The sequence below is a fragment of the Balaenoptera acutorostrata genome, chromosome 15, assembly GCF_949987535.1.
Source record: "Balaenoptera acutorostrata chromosome 15, mBalAcu1.1, whole genome shotgun sequence".
NCBI classification, from domain to species: Eukaryota; Metazoa; Chordata; class Mammalia; order Artiodactyla; family Balaenopteridae; genus Balaenoptera; species Balaenoptera acutorostrata.
The window spans coordinates 88,538,885-88,558,668 of NC_080078.1; the positions used below are offsets into that span (position 1 = coordinate 88,538,885).

At 62.1% G+C, this 19,784-nt stretch overlaps 2 protein-coding genes across 4 annotated transcripts in view; one reads left to right on the forward strand and one right to left on the reverse strand.

The window, feature by feature from the left end:
* Window positions 1-4,815: 4,815 nt before the first annotated feature.
* On the forward strand, window positions 4,816-10,851 carry ADRM1 (ADRM1 26S proteasome ubiquitin receptor). The gene is made up of 10 exons (XM_057528300.1): window positions 4,816-4,957; window positions 5,746-5,959; window positions 6,685-6,801; window positions 8,092-8,215; window positions 8,527-8,613; window positions 9,213-9,294; window positions 9,526-9,758; window positions 10,001-10,158; window positions 10,305-10,407; window positions 10,621-10,851. Exons 2-10 carry the CDS (start codon window positions 5,747-5,749, stop codon window positions 10,725-10,727), a joined length of 1,224 nt encoding a protein of 407 aa, XP_057384283.1. The 5' UTR covers window positions 4,816-4,957; window position 5,746; the 3' UTR covers window positions 10,728-10,851.
* A 625-nt stretch (window positions 10,852-11,476) lies between these two features.
* The window catches only part of LAMA5 (laminin subunit alpha 5), a 53,846-nt gene continuing 45,538 nt past the window's right edge, over window positions 11,477-19,784 (reverse strand). For all 3 annotated transcript variants that reach the window (XM_057528298.1, XM_057528299.1, XM_057528297.1), the window contains 28 exons: window positions 19,579-19,775; window positions 19,291-19,407; window positions 19,018-19,172; window positions 18,584-18,725; window positions 18,383-18,485; window positions 17,657-17,767; window positions 16,669-16,848; window positions 16,419-16,567; window positions 16,170-16,340; window positions 15,934-16,070; window positions 15,694-15,847; window positions 15,397-15,530; window positions 15,161-15,323; window positions 14,967-15,089; window positions 14,724-14,872; window positions 14,504-14,636; window positions 14,284-14,430; window positions 14,050-14,180; window positions 13,792-13,956; window positions 13,567-13,705; window positions 13,342-13,487; window positions 13,065-13,257; window positions 12,804-12,968; window positions 12,534-12,696; window positions 12,297-12,430; window positions 12,130-12,223; window positions 11,844-11,963; window positions 11,477-11,684 (listed from right to left, as the gene is read on the reverse strand). In XM_057528298.1, the coding sequence (XP_057384281.1) occupies window positions 11,554-11,684; window positions 11,844-11,963; window positions 12,130-12,223; window positions 12,297-12,430; window positions 12,534-12,696; window positions 12,804-12,968; window positions 13,065-13,257; window positions 13,342-13,487; window positions 13,567-13,705; window positions 13,792-13,956; window positions 14,050-14,180; window positions 14,284-14,430; window positions 14,504-14,636; window positions 14,724-14,872; window positions 14,967-15,089; window positions 15,161-15,323; window positions 15,397-15,530; window positions 15,694-15,847; window positions 15,934-16,070; window positions 16,170-16,340; window positions 16,419-16,567; window positions 16,669-16,848; window positions 17,657-17,767; window positions 18,383-18,485; window positions 18,584-18,725; window positions 19,018-19,172; window positions 19,291-19,407; window positions 19,579-19,775 (4,046 nt within the window). In that variant the 3' untranslated portion in view covers window positions 11,477-11,553. The remainder of the gene's footprint in view (window positions 11,685-11,843; window positions 11,964-12,129; window positions 12,224-12,296; window positions 12,431-12,533; window positions 12,697-12,803; window positions 12,969-13,064; window positions 13,258-13,341; window positions 13,488-13,566; window positions 13,706-13,791; window positions 13,957-14,049; window positions 14,181-14,283; window positions 14,431-14,503; window positions 14,637-14,723; window positions 14,873-14,966; window positions 15,090-15,160; window positions 15,324-15,396; window positions 15,531-15,693; window positions 15,848-15,933; window positions 16,071-16,169; window positions 16,341-16,418; window positions 16,568-16,668; window positions 16,849-17,656; window positions 17,768-18,382; window positions 18,486-18,583; window positions 18,726-19,017; window positions 19,173-19,290; window positions 19,408-19,578; window positions 19,776-19,784) is intronic.

Here is a 19,784-nt window from a genome sequence, read left to right on the forward strand (position 1 = left end):
GGCCTCTCTGGAAAGGACTGCAAATCAGCTGTGGATGTGTCCTTGAGACCAGGCGTCAGACGTTCGGCCTGTGTGTTCTGTAGGACTGGCCCAGTTAACGGATTGTTTCAGAAAACTGCTTGTTACAGCGAAGAGGGGGCTCAGGAGCACATGAGATGGATGAAGGGGTCTGGTTCTCTGGGCAGCGAGGAGCTCTGATGGACTCTCTTCCCTCCTGGGGATTGGAGCCTGTTGCTGGAAGCAACGGAAGGCCCAGAACACAGTGTTCGCTTGACTCAGAGGTCCCTGTGCCCGACCTGCTGCCCTAGGTGCCCAGCAGCTGTGCGCTTCGCAGGAGGGTGAGCTGAGAGGAGGTGGTGATCCCAGTAGCCACGGTGGCTCCTGGCAGAGGGACAGACTGTCCTCACGACTTTAATGTCCTGGGAATGCCCAGCTGCATAGATGTGGGGCTCCACCATGGCCATGGTGTCCGACTGTGGGGACCACAGAGCATCAGCCCTGCCAGAGCCCGGGCCTGGTGTCCTGGGTGCTTAATCTCCACAATTACCATCCAGTCTGACCCATCGAGGAGGAAGGGGAGGCGCAGGAAGGTGGGCTTGCCTGAGGTTTCAGAGCAGGTAAGTAGAGGACGTGGAATTCAAACCTTGACCTACAGTGAAACTCATCCTTGTGTGCAGTTGACAGATTCATACCATCTCGTAACCATCGTCACAATCAACATATGTAGTTCAAGTGGGAAAGGACTGTCTTTTCAACAAATGGTGTTGGGAAAACTGGATATTTACATGCCAAAGAACAGAATTGATCCTGACCTCACACCATATACAAAAACTAACTCAGAAGGGATCAAAGATCTAAATGTGAGACCTAAACAATAAAACTCTTAGAAGAAAATATAGAGCACAGAGTTCACAAATTTGGACTTGGCAGTTATTTCTTGGATGTAACACCGAAGGCACAGGCAACAAGAGAAAAAAAAAAAATAGACAAGTTGGACTTCATGAAAATTTAAACACATTTTGTGCATCAGACACTAGCATCAGAGTAAAAAGGCAATGGGAGAAAATATTTGCAAATCAAACATCTGATAGCAGATTAATATCTAGAATATATAGAGAATTCCTAAAACTCAATAACAACAACAAAAAAAACGTGATTCAAAAATAGGCAAAGGACTTGAATAAACATTTTTCCAAAGAAGATATACCAATGGCCAGTAAGCATGTGAAAACATGCTCAATGTCATTAATCATCAGAGAAATGAAAATCAAAGCTACAACGAGACACCACCTCATACCCATTAGGATGGCTAGTATTAAAAAAAAAAAAAAAAGCCAAAAAATCCAGAAAACAAGTTTTGGCAAGGATGTGGAGAAACAGGAACCCTTGTGCACTGTTCGTAGGAATAAAATGATACAGCCACTGTGGCAAACAGTATGGCGGTTCCTCAAAAAATTAATAATAGAATTACCATATGATCCAGCAATTCTATTTCTGAGTATTTGCCCCCCAAAATTGAAAGTAGAGCCTTGAAGCAATATTTGTTCGGTCATGTTCATAGCAGCATTATTCACAATAGCTGAATCGTGGAAACCACCCAAGCATCCATGCACTGATGAATGGATAAGCAAAATGTGGGGTAGACGTACATACAGCGGAAGATTATTCAGCCTTAAAAAGGAAGGAAATTCTGACATGTGCTACAGCACAGATAAAACTCGAGGATATTATGCTAAGTGAAAAAAGCTAGTCACAAAAAGACAAGTACGGTGCAATTTCATATATAGGAGGTACTGAGGGTAGTCAGATTTGTAGGGACAGAAGGTAGAATGGTGCTGGGGTCGGGGACAGAGGGGGTGGGGAGTCAGTGTCTAATGCAGACAGTTTCAGTTTTACAAAATGAAAAGTCTGAAGATGGATGGTGGTGATGGCTTCACAGCACCATGAATATATTTACTACCACTGAACTGTACATTTAAAGATGATTAGGATGGTAAATTTTCTGTTATGTGTTATTTTACCACAATAAAAACAAATTGGAAAAAAAAAATCGGTGGTCGCCAGGGGTTACGGAAGAGGGAGGGAAGGACAAAGCAGAGCACAGAGGATTTTCCGGGTAGGGAAGATGCCCTGTAGGATGCGATAATGGACACACGTCACTAAGCATTTGTGTGACCCGTGGATTCAAGACGAAGCATGAACCCTGATGTAAACTCGGGACCCTTGGGGACATGAGGTGTCCACGTAGGAGCATGGATTGTAGCAAACACACCGCTCTGGTGGGGATGTGGATGGTGAGGAGGCCTGTGGGGTTGTGTGGGAACGCTATACTCTCTGCTCAGTTTTGGTGTGAACCTAAAATTGCTCTAAAAAAGAAAATCTATTGTTAAACAAAGAAAAAGAACACAACAACAACAAAAGCACCTGCCAAACTGTTTTCTCGAGTGGCCGTGTGCCATTTTGTATTTCCAACACCAAAGACTCCACAGCGCTTCGGATTGTCAATTTTCTTTTTTCTTTTAGCCATTCTAATAGGTGTGTTTTAATTTGCGTTTTCCTTATGAATAATGCCGTCCACCACCCTTTCCCGCATGTCAGGCCACCTGTACACCTTCCTTATGAGCCGTTTGGGCACGTCCTTGCCAGCTTCCTTGTTGCCACCCCTGTGTCCGCAGTCGCTGCACCCCCTGCCTTTCACCTGAGGGAGGCGCTGAGGCTCAGGGAGACAGGCTGGGTTCACAGAGCCCACGCTGGGGTGGGCGCTCGGACTGGCCCCCATGATGCCCGTCTACCTGTAGCTTGTTTCCTTACTGTAGATTTTTCACGGAAACTAGTGAAAGTGTATAAAGCTTTGTTTTTTGAGCCCTCCCAGGGCACAGGCTCCCTTGGCTCGGGGAGAGGAGATGTGCATTTGGGGCCCCTCTGAGGTCACTGCCCGGAAGGGAAGCACCATCTCCAGGTTCTGGAAGGTTGGCTTCCCTGTGGCCTCTGGTGGCAGCTTTTTAACTTTTCAAGACTTTGGACAAGTGACACCTGCCTGCTGGCCCCTTCTCAGGGAAGCCAGATTGGTTTTCTTACTGTTTTCTTGCCTGGTTTCACAAGGCCCAGGACGGTATTGCTGCAGGGGTGGTGACCGTGGTCATAGGTCACAGAATTGCTTCACGCTCACCGTTCCCACCGCTTTGGTCTCTGGAATCCTCTAGATTCTCAAAAATTATCAAGAACCCCACAGAGGTTTTGTGTTATGTGGGTTTTATCTATGGATATTTACCACATTAGACTTTTTTTTTTTAGTTAATCATCTTTTTTTAAGTACTTCAATTTAATTTCTTTTTTTTTTTTTAAGTATTTATTTATTTATTTATGGCTGTGTTGGGTCCTCGTTTCTGTGCGAGGGCCTCCTCCAGTTGCGGCAAGCGGGGGCCACTCTTCATCGCGGTGCGCGGGCCCCTCACTATCGCGGCCTCTCCTGCTGCGGAGCACAGGCTCCAGACGCGCAGGCTCAGCAATTGTGGCTCACGGGCCCAGTCGCTCCGCGGCATGTGGGATCCTCCCAGACCAGGGCTCGAACCCGCGTCCCCTGCACTGGCAGGCAGACTCCCAACCACTGCGCCACCAGGGAAGCCCCCACATTAGACATTTTAAAATAAATATTAACTAATTTAAAAATAACAAACGCATTTCTTATTAACACAAGTAATATTTTAAAATGAAAAACAGCTCGATTTTCTGTAACAAAAAAAAATTAGTGAATCTTTAGATCACAAAACAATGGATACAGAACTTGTGGTATTCCATCCATCAGAATATCATACAGGAGTTAAAATGGATGGGTTAGAGCTACATGTGTCAACATGAATAAAAAAAACAATGTTGCATAAAAGAATACTTTTCACTTTTATACCTTTCATAAAAAGCTTAAAAACAAATTTTACGTACACACAGATTGATAGTAAATCAGGCACTCCTGGAGCAGGGAGTCACATGTCACTGTCAGTGTGGGGCTGGGAGGGCACATTGCTCCAGCTGTGTGTGTTCTGCTCTGCAGAAATGTACAGAGATGTAAATGATGGGGAAAACAAAAGCAGTGGGAGGGCAGTGCCTTACATTTATCTAGTCCAAGTTTGTGGAGGGCAGCTGCCTTCACTCTGTTCTGACTGCACACATCAGACAGGGAATGAGCGGGCAGCCGCGACGGCGCTGTTATAGGTGGGTCTGGGGAGGATGGAGGGCAGTAATGTCATCACTACTGTGGGGGAGGGCTGGGGGACCACCCCCAGGGCCCAGGGGACGATAGGGGGGCAGCCATGTCGTCACCGTTATAGGGGGTCTGGGGGACCCCCAGGACCCGGGGAGGATGGGGGGCAGTTACTGAGCGGGGTCTGGGGGCGCGGGGCCGGACCACTGCCTAAGCCCCGCGTTGTGCGCCGCACGCGCCCCCACGAGACCACCGCTCGTCCGGAGGGCGCTGGGCCCACGCGGCAGCGTCCGGGACTGCAGTCGGTCACCTTCCCCCCGGGACGCGAACCTGAGAGACCCCGCCCCGCTCCCCGCAGGTGCCCCCCGCTCGGCCAGTCCCGCGGTCTCGGGGTCCCGGGTCCAATGCCCACCGCTCGGCCCGCGCCCGCCTCGCCGTTCCCGGCGCCGCCGCCAGGGGCCGCCGCCGCGCCCCTATGACACAGCAACAATAGAGGCTGCTCTGGCCCGCACGCTGACGGCCCCCGCTTCCGCCGGAAGAGAGCCGCCGGCACGGGGGCGGGTCTGGCGGCGCGATGGGCGGCCACCCTCGCCAATCGCCCGCGGGCCAGCGCCCGTCCCTCACCGGAAGGGGCCCAATCGGCGGCGAGAGCGGTAGGCGGGGCGGGGCAAGCGGGGGCTTCCGGCGGGGCCCGGCAGGCGCCGAGGAGGAAGAGCAATCCGTGACGGCGCCTCTCTGCCGAGTCTCGGCGCGGCCCAGGTGCGGGGTCGCCGGGGGCGGGGACGGTTACGGAGGCGGCCAGGGGCGGGGCCTGTGTCTTCGGCGGCCCCCGTGCGGGTGCCGGGTCGGCGGGGGCCGGAGAGGCTGGGGACCGGGTCGGGGGCCGAGCGCGGGCGGACGTTCTAGGGGCCTGACTCTGGGGCAGCTCAGCCGCCGCCCCGGGCCTGCCGCGGCCGTAGCCGAGGGCGTCGGGCGGTGGGGCCTGCGGGTGGGAGCGGGTCGGCCGGCCGCGGGTCTGCGTTTCCCCAGGTGCTCGGGTTTTCTCTCCGAAGGGAGCGAGCCGGCCGCGCTGCAGTTTACCGGCGGTGTGTCCGATGGAAACTAGGTTTAGGCCCAAGTGTGGTCTCCCATTCAGTGTGTTAGTGGTGTGCCTGCCCAGCTAGAGGTTTTAAATCTTTCGGAGCTGCAGGTTAAAGGACAGTTTATTTAAAAAGTACGGAAGGTGGTGTTGGCGAGGGTCTCCCGCTGTGATGGGGTCTAGATGCAGAGGTAAATTTCGTTGTTTGAGGACCACGAGAAGCTGGGGACCTGGCTCCACGGGCTCAGGTACCGTGGGGTCGGTCCACCCCAGGAGGAGTTCGGCAGCAGCTGTTGGGCGGCTGAGGCCTGTCCCCTTGCTCCCAGCAGGGGACAGCCTGGGCTTCAGAGAGAGGCCCTTTCCCTCTGCCCGTTCCAGTTCCAGCGTAGCATCTGGAGGTGCTACGGTAGTGACCGTAGTTGGGAGGTCCACGGTAGTGACCGGCTCTGCATGCTGGTCCCTCTTTCAGGATGACGACTTCAGGCGCTCTGTTTCCAAGCCTGGTGCCAGGCTCCCGTGGGTCCTCCAACAAGTATTTGGTGGAGTTTCGGGCCGGAAAGATGTCACTGAAAGGAACTACGGTCACCCCAGATAAACGGAAAGGGCTTGTGTACATTCAGCAGACGGATGACTCCCTCATTCACTTTTGCTGGAAAGACAGGACATCGGGGAACGTGGAAGACGTAAGTGTCTGGGAGCCTGAACCTCGTCCTAAGGACTCCCGTCCGGGTCGTCAGGACAGCGTGGTTCTTACAGGAGGGCACCATGCTCTGGGCACAGAGCAGCTGTTTCACACTTTGGAGTGTGTTGGTGGGATGCGTGGATCCATTAGTTTAGTGCCCTCATCAGCTGTTTTCTTTTGCCTGTGGGGCTTCCTAGTCTCAATGATTATATAGATTTCTCCCATCTGTGTATGTATGTTTAAAACTGAAAATTAGGTGCCTGGAATTGGAGAAACCATGTAAAAATCCTAACCTTTATTACAGCCCTCCAGAAAGCTTTTTTTAGCAGTCATCTTATTTAGTGTTCTTTGTTCTGCAGACTAAATCGTTTCTCGTTAGGTTCGAGAGCAGGTCAGAGTGGACTTTTTAATTCATCTTGGAATGTTGCTCCCAAAACGTCTCTGTTAAAAATCCTTCAGGCGCCAGAAGCCCTCCTTCCCTGTTCAGCACCGAGCCCCTCTCCTGGCCCTCATGACCTTCGTACGGTGCCTCAGGTCCTCGTTTGTCTGCCCTGCAGAGACCCTGCTGGTGACGGGCTTGGCGACTTGCTGCCGTCTGTGTCCCATGTCCTCTCCCCTCACCCGCACGCACTTAGGCACAGGGGCCAGCCTGTTTTCCTGGAGGTTCTGGGGCTCTGCAGTGCTGTTTTCGTGGAGTTGACTCTGCTCATCTGCTGCTCTCTGTAGGATTTGATCATCTTCCCCGACGACTGTGAGTTCAAGCGCGTGCCTCAGTGCCCCAGCGGGAGGGTCTACGTGCTCAAGTTCAAGGCAGGGTCCAAACGGCTCTTCTTTTGGATGCAGGTAAGTAGGTTTTGTTTGCATTTTGTCTTTTCTTCCTGTCATAAAATTAGGTTAGAAGCTTGTTCACCGGATGGTAGGATTCGCTTTCACAGACCAGCTGGTGCTGACCACGCTTGCCATGGAACCTAAGGATTCCAGTGTATTGCCTTGTGGTGCGGCGCACTGGGGACAGGCTCTGCCAGAGTCCGGACACTTGTAGCTGGGCTTTGGGTGCCCTTTCGAGGATGGAATTCCCTGGCTGACCGCCAGGAGTGATGTCCGGGCTGGGTCCTGTCTCTGCCTGTGGTTTGCTCGTCTCCCAGTGGCCCCTCCCCCCAGGGTCATGAGCAGCCTGGACCAAAAGCAGGGGTGAGCCCGTGTGGTGTCCCTGTCCTGCATCTCCTCCCGTGGTGTGCTCTGGGGGTCTCTGGGTGGCAGTGCACCAGGCCGTCCTCGTACCCACTGGAAGTGGACTTGCTCGTGCAGTGGGTATGCACCTGCGTTTGTAGTTTTTGACAGAGGTTGAACTGCTGCGTTCCCGCCAGTACCTTCTAGAACAGGGCAGGAAAGGTTTTCCTCTTTGTGGGCTGGATGGGCTGTGTCACGCCTGCTGAAGTCGTGTGACGGTGGCCCTGGGGGGGAAGGAAATGGATGGGCGCAGCCATGTTCCAGTAAAACTTTATTTGCAAACACAGATGGGGTCGTGGTTTGCCAGTCGCTGGTGTAGAGCTTGTTTCTCCACAGTTTCGCCAAGAAAAGTTGTCAGACTCACACCACCCTGTGCATTTTCTGCTCCCCTCTGCTCTGAGCGTAGGGCTGTGTCTGTGTGCCTCCCCCGCCCCCACCCGTGACCCTGCAGGCCCGCTGCACACACGCTCGGTGGCTCTTGGAGAAGTGAGTCGTGGGTGCTTCGTCTCGCAGCTCTGGGGGTGCCCGTAGTCAGTGCCCAGCTAACCCTGGAGGGCCACGGGCTGGCCTGTGGACAGCGGCGTGGTAGCAGGGTTATTTCACGGCAGTACACGTGTTGAAGGATTTGCGGTTTTAGAGCGTCGCGGAAAGGACCGCGTCTGGAGGGTCAGGGCGTTGCCCTGTGCTGAGCGCTCCTAGCGCTTTCGTCTCCCCACCTGTAAAACGGGTGTTAGCACAGCCCCAGCGGGCACATCGGGCTGCTGCCCCCGTGCACCCCGCCGGGGCCTCTCCTTGCTGTGACCGCGGACGGGTGGCCACCTCTCCGGGCCTCAGGCCCCTCGTCAGCATGGTTGTTGCTGGGTGGGCCGCTCAGCTGCGCCTGCTGCCGTGTCCTCCCCACAGGAGCCCAAGACGGACCAGGACGAGGAGCACTGCCGGAAGGTCAACGAGTATCTGAACAACCCGCCGATGCCTGGAGCCCTGGGGGCGAGTGGGAGCGGAGGCCACGAGCTGTCTGCACTGGGCGGTAATGGTCACCTTCCCGGATGTGCGGTGAGGGCAGAGTAGGTTTCCGCCCGCGTGGATCCCTGGTGGTGCGGGCCAGTGGCGTTTAAACGGACGTAGAGGTGTCCAGGTTAGAAGCTCCTCTCGGCAGTTCCCCCTCGGTGCTCCCATCTCCACGTGGTGAAGCGGTGTACGAGCCCTGCTGCGCCGGCTCGTGTCGGGGGACGCTCGCCGCACAGTCCGGGGCAGCCGAGACGGGGGCCGGCGCCTGGACCGTGGCGGCGGGTGTGCGCACGGCTGGAGGCCCGGGCCTGAGCGCCTCGTGTCTTCCAGGCGAGGGCGGCCTGCAGAGCCTGCTGGGGAACATGAGCCACAGCCAGCTCATGCAGCTCATCGGACCTGCCGGCCTCGGAGGGCTGGGTAAGGGGCCGAGGGCCCACGGGAGCCTCTGTTAGGAGTTGGGCAACTTGCAGCTTCTGATCGGTTCTGAGCGACGCCTGGGAATGTTCTGTGCCCTGGCCTCCCTGGGGAGGGGGCTGGTTTGCCTTAGGGTTTGACCTGGGAGCTGGGTGGGCAAGGCCTTCCAGGGCCTCCGGGGAGGAGCCAGTTCCGTACCTCAGGGGAGCACGGCTGGCTGAGGTGCCGGGCCCGAGGACGCGTGCTCGGGGCCCTGGTCTCCTGGGTTGGCCTGCCTGCTGCCAGCTCCTGTCGGGCTCGGGTTGTGTTTCTGGGACACTTCGGAAACGCTGGTTACTTTGTACGGGATTTGAACTCCATGTTACCTTGAACCCAGGTGCGTTAGTAGGGTCACGGGATGGAGAATTGATCTGATTTAGCAGGTTCAGCGGCCAGGACGCACCTGAGTAGTCGCTGCTCCTGGGCCCCCGCAGGCCCGCTGTGGTCACCACCTCCCCTGCTCGCCCGCTGGCTTCAGTGCGGGGCCTTTCTGCTCTTTGGCGGGGGTGCAGGGCTCTCCGGCTGGGCGTGGTGTCTGAGCTGCGTCTCCTTGCTCCTGGTAGGTGGCCTGGGGGCGCTGACGGGGCCGGGCCTGGCCAGCTTACTGGGGAGCGGAGGGCCTCCAGCCAGCAGCTCTTCGTCCAGGTGAGCCTCACGCCCGCGCACTCTGGCGTGGCCGAGTGTCCCCTCCTTCATGGGGGCCGGACGTAGGAGGTGCCGAAGGACAAAATAGGCATCTGGGGAGGGTCCATCCTTTTTCGTGGTTCAGGCTCTTCCTGGGGTCCTGGCAGCACGAGGATGTCTGGGGCAGGACCGACGCGTTGTGGCGCCTTGGTGGGCGCATAGAAGCTGCAGTGCTGGCCTCGCTCTTCCCAGCTCCCGGAGCCAGTCGGCAGCGGTCACCCCGTCCTCCACCACCTCTTCCACCCGCGCCACCCCAGCCCCCTCCGCTCCAGCAGCTGCCTCAACGACCAGCCCGAGCCCCGCGCCCAGTTCAGGTAATGGAACCAGCACGGCAGCCAGCCCAACCCAGCCCATCCAGCTGAGCGACCTTCAGAGCATTCTAGCCACTATGAACGTGCCGGCCGGGCCAGGAGGCGGCCAGCAAGGTAACACGTGCTCCTCGGCTCCAGGCTGGGGGGTGAAGGTGCCTGCTGCCCCCTGCCCGCCCGCTGGCTTTCCAAGGCACGGGCCCAAGCATGTCCCTGGGCCGAGCTGCTGCCCTGCACGTGTCACCTCTTCCTCACCTCACCACGCCCGGCAGTTCTGCAGCTTGGAGTCTGTCACTGTCCTCCTGAGTGGGCATCTGGGCTGGCCCCCAGCCGCTGATGGCCGCCTGCTTGTGCCCTAGTGGACCTGGCCAGCGTGCTGACGCCCGAGATCATGGCCCCCATCCTTGCCAACGCGGATGTCCAGGAGCGCCTGCTGCCCTACCTGCCGTCCGGGGAGTCGCTGCCGCAGACCGCGGAGGAGATCCAGAACACGCTGACCTCGCCCCAGTTCCAGCAGGTAGACGCGTGGCCCGGGCGCCCCGCTGTGCGCTCGGAGTGGGGGCCGCTGCCCACTGCAGCACGGTCCCCCAGCGCTGAGCGCCCCTGCCCCTGCGGCTCCCCCACTTCTCTGCGTGGACTCAGGCGCCTGGCTCTTCCCTGCAGGCCCTGGGCATGTTCAGCGCGGCCTTGGCCTCGGGGCAGCTGGGCCCCCTCATGTGCCAGTTTGGGCTGCCCGCAGAGGCCGTGGAGGCCGCCAACAAGGGCGGTAAGTACTTGCCCCTCCGCCTCTCTGCCACCGTTGAGGCAGAGGTGGTTTTCTCCTTGCATTTGAAAGCAAAGGCCTTCCTCATTTGTGGAGCGCGAGGCGGCTTGTCCCGCTGGCCCTGGCCTCCATCTGGTTTTCACCTCCCAGCCCCCCGGTCAGCAGGGCCAAGCCAGGGTCTCGGAAGGTCACCTCATGCTTTTCACTTCGTTTTAGACGTGGAAGCCTTTGCCAAAGCCATGCAGAACAGTGCCAGCCCCGAGCAGCAGGAGGGCGACGGCAAGGGCAAGAAGGAGGAGGAGGAGGACATGAGCTTAGATTAAGAGGTTCGGTCGCCGCTGTCGGAAGGGCGGCGTTCCAGCTCGTGCGGCCTCGGTAGCGGCATTAGTGATCGCACCCCGCTCCCCTCTGTCCCAACTTGCTAATCAATAAAAGTCTTTTCTTTTATCTGCCAACTCTGGTTTGTCTGCGTGCCCGGGGTGGGGTGCGACGGCCCCGTCCGTCCCCCTATCGATCATCATCAGTCAGTCAGTCAGTCAGTCAGTCAGCCATCAGCCAGACGGGAGCTGGTGCGGGAAGCCCCTCCAGGTCCCGGTTCTGACTGACTGACTTTTTGAGGGACAGCCGTGCTGGGGGAGGGGCTCCCCACGTGAGTGCCCTGCTCGCCTCGGGCCTCCAGACCCGCTGGACTGCTTTGCTTTTCCTCCAGTTAAAGTCGACACTCGGTTACACAGAAGTGACTTTAATTTTTGTTTCAAGAAGCAGGGACGAATGACTTACAGATCTCCCATTAAAAATTGGTGGCAGGGAAATTTCATAATTAAACTGAAAGATAAAAAATATAAAACCCCCATTTTGCAGTGTTTTACCCTTTCCCTTAGAAAGTCAGACATAATTTAAACCATTCCCAGAAATAAGACTCATCGCCCGGAGAATCTGGAGTCTACATAAGCAAACATACATAAACTTGATCTAAAAAGTCGGCCGAGGGCGGTGGTGTCAGCAAGTTGTGTGGAGGGGCTGGGGGTTCCGGGGGCAGGACCCTGCCCGATGGGGCGGCCTGCCTGGGGGCTCCGGGCCTGGGGGCTCTGAAGACCCTCTCTCCTGGCTGCTGCAGCTGGTGGCTGGGGTCCCAGAGGGGCAGCTGTGCTACGTGGCTGGGCAGCCGCCGGCCCCCACTGCCCCCTGCACGCCCGCAGCGCGAGGCCAGGAGACCAGGGCCTGGTTCACCACCAGGTTCCGCATGCAGCCGCGGTAGGCGGGAGGCCGCGTCCAGGGATCTGGGGGTGGGGGAGGGAGGGAGACGGGTCGGAGCAGAGGCCGGCATCCCACCAGGCCTCGGTCTCCCCGCTGGGCTGGAAAGCAGGGTGACCCCGGTGCCTGGTCCCCAGGGGAAGCCTTCCTCCCTCCCCCTGCCCCCAGGCCGAGGCCACACTCACCAGGCAGGCCCCCGAGGTACAGCGGCACCGGGGCGTCAGCCGAGGCGGCCGGCGCGGGGCCCAGGGTGTGGTTGCTCTGCAGGTCCACCTCCAGCCGCAGCCTGTTCCCGCCTTTGGTCACTGCCGGGCACAGGTTCCTTGTGGCCGGGGCGGGGGGGCCCCTCACCAGCCACAGGGCCAGGGGCCCTTTGCCCCTTTGCTCCGGCTTTAGAGTCCCTGCCCGCCCCCCCACCCCAGGGGTCGGCAGCTGCCCCCAGCGGGGTGGGGTCAGGAGGGCCCAGCTCACCTGCTAGGCGGTGCCACTGCCCGGCACACAGTGCCTCGGGGAGCGTCACCAGTGTGGAGAACTCGCCTGAACCATCGTCTGCCCGCAGCAGGACCTGGGGCGGCAGGGGGTCAGGCGGGCCCTACCAACCCCAATCTCGCCCTGAGGCTGTGGCCCAACCTGCTTACCTGCCTCCCCAGCACCCGCAGCTGCAGGTAGGGGGGCGCCAGGCCCCGACCCAAGTGGAAGATGAGGCCGGTGGCTGTCTGGGGCCGCACCTCCAGCTCCAGGCCCAGGTCAGGCAGTGTGGCCCCCAGGGTGTCTGCAGGGAGGGGCTGTGAGAGAAGGAAGGCCTCGGCCCCAGGCACCCCCCCCACCCCAGCCCAGGCACGTAGGGGACTGGGGGACGCCAGCAGGGGACAGACCTAGAGTGATGGCTCCTCCGCTGCCTGCAAAGAACAGGCCCTTCTCCAGGGGACCTGAGAAGCAGGGTGTGGCCCCCACCACCCGGGTGGGAGCCCCCAGGAGCTGCCCGTCCAACCTCAGTCTCTTCACACAACCGCTGAACCCGGAGCGCCTGATGGCCACCTGTGTGGGCACAGGGGGGTGACTTGGGTCAGGTCCCGGGGGTGCTGACGAGGGTGGAGAATGTCCAGCGGGGCAGGGGTGGGAAGCTGGGGCGAGGTGGTTCTCACCGGGAGCTGCGGGCTGTGGCCACCAGCAGGGAGGCCCCCCACAAAGAGAGTGTGTGGCCGGGGGCCCTCCTCCCCCTGGTGCCGCTGGCCCGGCCCCTCCTGGCTCTGGGCCCAGACCCCGTCCGTCACCAGCTGGATCCGAGTCTTCTCCCAACGCACAGACACCTGGGAGTGGGAAGGCACATCAGGATGGGAGCTCCCAGGGCCACCGCCCCGCCCCGCCCCGCCCCGCCCCTGCGTCCCCTCTCCCCAGCCCCTCACTGTATGCCACCGGCCAGTCCGTGAACGCTGGCGGCTCTGGACTCGGAGCTGGGGCCCAGGGCCTTCGGTCTGAGCGACAAAGCGTCCGTGGCTCAGGAAGAGGGCTAGGGAAGGGCTGCTGGCCGTCAGCGGGGCAGCGAGGAGCAGGAGCCCTCGGGGGGCATGCGGGCGGATGAGCATGGAAAGCTGCGACCTGGAAGCCAGGCGGGGGCATCAGCCTCGGGCTGCCCCCCTCCCCCCAGCAGCCCCCTCTCCCCACCACCGCCCCTGGCCTTACCAGTCACTGGTGGGGGGCGGGATGTGTGCAAACTCCAGGTAACTGGACAGGGGACCCCCAAACTGGTAGGCATCTCGTATGGCCCTGAGGGGCGAGGCTGGTGAGCAGGAAGCGTCCTGGGCGGGCTGCCGGCTGCGGCGGGAGGCCTGGGGGGTCGGATGGGGATGAGGGAATGCAGGAATGCATGGAGGCCACCTTCTGCCTACCCCAGCCCCACGTCCCCACCTTCCGAGACACCGTGGCCCGCAGTCCTCGCGGGCTCTGCTCTGGGGCCTGGGTGTGAGGGGCCGGGACGCAGCCTGAGCTCACGTTGATGCCCTCCAGGTTCTGCTGCAGGTCAAGCACGCGCTGAGGCCCCAGGTGCCTGCGGAGGGCAGGGGGTACACGCGGGTCAGTGCCGGGCCGGGCCAGCGGGTCGTCGCCAGCCCTCCCGAGGCCCACTCAGCTCACCGCAGCACGAATACGTTGCTGATGCAGCCACTGAAGTTACGGAGGGCGCTGGACTTGGGCAAGCCCCCCAGGAAGAGCTGACTCGACCCCTCACGCTGGAGCTTGGGCCACGGCTCCAGGTGGGACTTCATCTCCTGAAGCTGGTCGTCCACATAGAGCCAGACCCTGGCGGGGAGAGCAGTGTTTCCCCCACCCTGCCCCCCGCCCCCCGGCTCTACTGCGCCCCCTCCCTGGAGAGGCCAGGTAAGCCGGACTCACCCCGTGGTGTTGCTGTAGAAAGTGACATAATGGGGGGCCCCGTCGGCAAAGCCCCGTCGCGTTTTCACCTCAGTCCTTGCAAGCCGGAGGGTCACGTGGCCCTGCTGCAGGGACACCTCGCATGGCCCGATCTGGGGACAGTGGCTGGGTCAGTGGGCCAGGCCGGGGGCCCAGACTCCCTCCCTCGGGCCACCAGCCCCGCCCTGCTGCCCCAGAGGGGGCGGGCGGACGCACCGGGGACTCTCGGTGGAAGAGCAGAGCGCTGTCCTGGCTGCTGCGGAAGCCGAAGCCGGAGTGGACGTTGCCCGTGACGGGCACGGCGTTGCTGGGGAGTGCCAAGCGCAGATAGCCGTGGCCATGGAAAGTCATGGCCCGTCCCACCTGCGGGCAAGGCGACTGTGAGGGCCCGCGGTGGCCGGAGAGGGCGCGCAGCTGGGGGAGGGAGGGGGCTCACCAGCAGGTCGGCGGTGCAGCCGGAGCTGATGCCCGTTGTGTTCAGCCTCTTGAGATCCACGTACTTGCCCAGAGCTTTGATGCCCTTGATGCAGCCGCGCACCGAGCCTCCAGAGGGGAAGAGCCGCCGCAGGCTGCGGGGACGGTCCGCGGGACGAGCGTCAGGGGCGGCCTCCCCCGGGCCCTGCCCGCCGCACCCGCCCGCCGGGGCTGGGGCTCACCTCGGGGGCAGCTGGGGGGCTGGCACGCCCCCCAGATAGTAGGCACTGGCCAGCTCCAGCGCGTGGCCCTGCTCCACACTGAACACCGTGGTCCTCTCCACGCGCACCAGCACGCGCTTCCGGCTGCCCCCCAGCAGGAACACCTGGATCTGGGAAGCGCCAGCGCGGGCTGGTACCTTCAGGGCGAGCTGCGACCCCCCTGCCCGTTCCCACGCCGGGCCCCCACCCCGAGCCCAGCCCTACCGCCTTGCTGGTCGTGGTCAGAGGCGGCGGGCGCTGCAGCGGGTCGGCCTCCTTCAGGCCCGCGCCGAAGTCGTAGAGGAACACGAGGCTGCCCTCCCGCACGGCCAGGCACAGGAACTGGTCCTGGGGGGGAGGGGAGGGTCAGCGTGGGCCGGGCGGGCTGGCGGGCCGGGCCGTGAGGATGGAGGACGTGCCTGGTGCTGCATGAAGAAGATGATGCCGCTGTAGGACACAAGCCGCAGCTCCTGGTCGAAGCGCTTGGTGTTGCTGAGCTGGCTCTCCACGCTGATGCGGGCGAAGCCGGAGCCATCCAGGTAGGAGCCGTCCGTGAGCCAGGGGTCCCCGGTCGACTTGGAGCTGCAGGTCAGAGCGGGCAGGGTCAGCCGAGGGTGGGCTGAGTCGGGGTGAGGGGGGCTCAGGCCGCACATACCGGGCACAAGGCTTATCCACGGCTGTGTCCAGCTGGAAGGTCTTCTCGAAGTTGTAGAGACTGACCACCTCCTCGTTCAGCGTGTCCAGCTCGATGCAGCCCCGGTAGCCGGGAAAGCGCAGGGGTTCGGGGGGCTGCGGGCACAGCGCACGGTCAGGGAGCCTCCCCGCCCAGGACAGACCCAAGGGGAGGAACTCGGGCTACAGCGCGACGGACTGAAGCCAGACCCTGAGCAGGACTTCCTCGGACAGGGGTGCAGGGCAGGGTGGCCGCGCACCCAGGCCGCACCGGGCTCACCGTGAAGTTGCCAGGGTAGCCTCCCACGTAGAAGACAAAGTCATCAGGCTGCACACTGAGCAGCCCTTCGGCCCCAGGGGCCTCCGTATCACCCTTGGTCTCTTGGACCATCTGATTCTCCACTGTGACAGACATATGGCCAAACTGGAGGGTCCTGAGGGCAGAGGTAAGAGAGGGAGGTGTGGACACGCGGCCACGCCTGGCGGTGGGGGGGAGCACCGTGGGGGCCGGGCCTCCCACCTGTCAATGCTGACGGCTGCGAACTGTTCACCGATGTCCTCGTCGATGCTGAGGGCTGTGGGGCCCGCCTCCCCGAGGCGGTACACCCAGTGCACCTTCTGGCCACGCAGAGCCACACCCATGTAGTCGCCGGTGGCCTGTAGTGGCACGAGACTCAGGGGAACAGGGACCCGCTGTGGGCCGCCCGCTCCGACCTGGCGCCCGGCTCCACCCAGCCCACCGAGCCCGCCCGCTACCTGGCGGCTGCCCATGTACAGCACAAACTGGTCCCCGGCGACCTGGCCGGGCGCCGGCTCTGGGCTCTGCAGGTAGAACTTGAGAGCAGTGTAAGAGACGAGGCTGGCGAGGTCCCGAGGGGTGCGCAGCTGCACCCCTGAGCTCCCGTTGAACTTCATGGGCACCTTGACCTGTGGGGGGCGTGCAGCCCATCAGCGTCTGCCTCCTGGTCTCCCAGACGCCCACCTAGCCCTGGCACTCACACCCACCTTATTGGCAGCACCCCGGGCCTGTGCAATGAGCTCCCGCACGCGGCCGATGCTGGCCGACAGGGCCAGGCTGGCGTTGTGCGTCCCACGGTTCTGCAGGAGGCTCAGCTTGGCCAGCAGCTGTGGCAGCGTCTTCTCCAGGGTGGACACTGCGGGGGGGGGGGGGAGCGGATGGGGGGAGGCAGCCCTGAGCCCCTGGCCTCCCCACCGCGGCCCACCCTCTGTCAGGGCACCGCGCGCCAGGGCCCACCTGAGCGGCCTGCGTCAAGCACCACCCGGTCCAGGTCCTGGCTCTGCAGCCCCTTGTACTGGCCCTGCCACCGCTCCACGTTTTTCTGCATGTCTTGAAGCTGGGAGTGCACGCGGGTGGCCGTGTCCTGGGCTTCGGTGACCACGGCCTTGGCGTGGGCTATCTTCTTGCTTGTCTCGTCTGCGGCGAGCAGTGTGCATGCAGGCTCAGCGGGGGGCAAGCGAGGACCATCGGGGGGCCTCATCCCCATCTGGGTAGACCACTAAGACCCCCCTGCCAAGACCAGCAACAGGGATGTCACTCCCGCCCCCGATCTCGTGAGAGCCTCAGGGCGGTGGAAACGCAGCCTCCGTCCTCTCCCAGACGGCCCTCCTGCGCCAGCCTCTCCCGCCACAGCCGGGTCACCCAGTGTCGGCTCAGCCCCGCCTCCCCATGGCCACCCCCCACCCCCGCCAACACCATCTCTCCCGAGCGCCCCCCTTCCCAGAGTCCCCGTGGCCCCAACCCAGGCTTGTAGGGAAGGTCGACTCTCGAGTCGGCAGGGATCCCTCCTCTGCCCTGAGCCCTCCCGCCCCCCCGGCCCCCGAGCCCTCAGCTCCAGCCACTCTGGCCTCTGCTGCTGCCTCCACCTCCCCCCTCCCCCAGATGCCCCACGGTCCCTGCCGCACACTCCCGCCTGCCCCGCGCCACCTCTCTCCACGCGCTCCCTGCCCCTTCCAGTTTTCACTTGCTGCCCGGGGCTACGTTCGTTTGGCGTCTGTCTCCGACCAGAAGCGGATCCCCAGGGCTGGGGAGGGTCCCCAGGGTTGGAGCTGCCCATACAGGGGCCCCCCTCAGCTGCCCCGGCCACCGCTCCGGACGGTGCAAGTGTGAACATGTCCCCCATCAGAGCCTACGGGACAGGCTGGCTGATGTCTATCCGGGCAGGTGTCTCTTCAGCTCTGGGGACAAGCAGTGAGGGCGGGGGCAGGAAGGAGACCCACCCTACCTGTGTCCATAGCCAGCATGGCCTGCACCTCCCGGACTCGGGCTGCCAGCTGTTCCTTCCTGGCCCGGGCATCGCGGAGCTGGGTCCCGGTGCCCTGGAGAGTGGCCCACGCTGCGGGGCAGGCAGCCTCAGTCCCGAGGAGCCCCCGCCCCCAGGGTACAGGTGCAGCCCATTTCAGTCCTCCCTCCTGACCAGGGAGGATTAAGGCTCTCACACACACAGTCAGATGGAGACATCTGGACACGAGGGCCCTCAGCTCAGGGGGTGGCACTGGCACCCAAGTCTTGGGGCAGCCTCCTGGGCCCACAGCCAAGGCAATGATTCCCATTTTACAGGTGAAATAATGGAGGCTCAGAAAAGCCGAGCCGTTGCTTACGGCCACCAGTGCCCTTAGGTGCCAGCGGCAGAGGGCGCACCCCACTCCCTGCTCCCCACCTGCCCCTCCTCGACGGCCTGGCACGCACACGGCTCCCAGCCAGGACAGCAGGAAAACCGTCAGCCGGTCCCCACGTCCCCTTCCCCAGGGCCTTCCACGTCCTGGGGGCCTGTCACAAAGCCAGGGTGGGTGGCGGGCCATTGCAGAGCTCCCAGGGACGGACTTGCTCAGCAGTGGGGAAAATTCCCCCAGAGGGCAGCCGCGACCCTGACTCACACGGTGACGACCCACATGGCCGGAGGGTGAGGGTCCCCACAGAGCCCGGACACCCAGCTGGACCCGGCACTCACCGAGGCCCAGCCTCCGCTGCTCCTCAAGGACGGCCTCCTCCAGGGCACTGCTGTCCGCCAGCAGCTCCCGGGCTCGGGGCGCCAGGCCCCGCTGCACGACCACCTGCAGACACAGGAACAGGACGCAGTTCACACCTGCCCGGTGGAGCTGCAAGGGAACAGGGGCTCCTGCCGGGGCTGTGGGGGGCGTCAGGGCCTCACCGCCCATGTACGGCTCGCCTGCTGCTGCGCCTGGCCGGCGGCACCCTCGGCGGCCCGCACGGCTTGCAGAATGCTGCTATAGGCGTTGGCGGCCTCGACGGCCCGCTGGATGAAGCGGTCCTGGTTGACTCCCCGGATGATGCTGTGAGGGGAAGCGGGGAGGATCCAAGGGTGGGGGTGGGGGGGTCCGCCCACCTCACGGGCCTCCGCCTGCCTGGCTGCCGGGATGGCCTGCCTGGCGGCTCTAGACGCCCGGCCTTGCACCGCCCTGTGTGCCTCTGCTGCTCCCTCCTGCCAACCTGGGCCCAGACTTCCGCCCGGCCCCTGCAGGGACAATGGCCTCTCCTTCTAAGAGCCCTCCCAGACCAGCTATGCCACCTCCAGGCCCTGGCTGCCGCCCACCCCGCCCTGGGCACCCTCTTTGGGCCCCGCACCTGGAAAGGTTGAGCGCCAGCTGGTCCAGCTGCCATGCGTGGGCCTCGGCGGCCTCCACCAGGTCCACCTTGCTGCTCGCGGGGGAGAAGGCCCGCATCTTCTCGAGCAGTGGCGTCCGGGCCCCGTCCAGGCTGGCAGCAAGGCGTTCGTACTCCTGGGGGCGGGTGGGCTTAGGTGGGACCCTCGTCCCCGTCCCCTACTCACCCCCACCTGGTCTGGGAGTGCCTGCTCGCGGCCCAGCGTGCAGCCCTTTGGGAGGGGGTGCTGCTCACCTCCTTGGCCTGGTCCATGCTGCGCAGAAACTCAGAGAGCCGGACCAGGGTGTCTCTGGCGGCCTGTAGAGTGGCCCCCAGAGTGGCGTTGTCCCGCAACAGCTCCTGTTTCCGTTGCTGGAGACGATGGGGAGTGAGGAGGAGGTGACAGAACAAGGATGAGGCAGGAAAATAAAGGGGTGGGGTGACAGGGTAGCGGATGATGAGTATGAGGGTGAAAGGGGAGGGGGAGGGGCAGGGAGGGGGAGGGGGCGGGGCTGTGGGGGGCCGGCGGGGCAGGCTCCCTACTAGGGCTTCCTCCAGCCGCTCCTGGTTGCGGCTGTTGAGCTCCTCCGCCTCCCGCGTAGTGCCCACCGCCCTGTTCAGGGCTTCCCGCAGGTCCATGAGTCCGGCCTCGTGCTGGGCCAGCTGGTCTCGGGTGTGTGCTACCAGCGCCTGGTTCCTCTCCCAGCGCCTGGTCAGCTGCTCCTGCACACGGGCCAGCACTGGCCGAG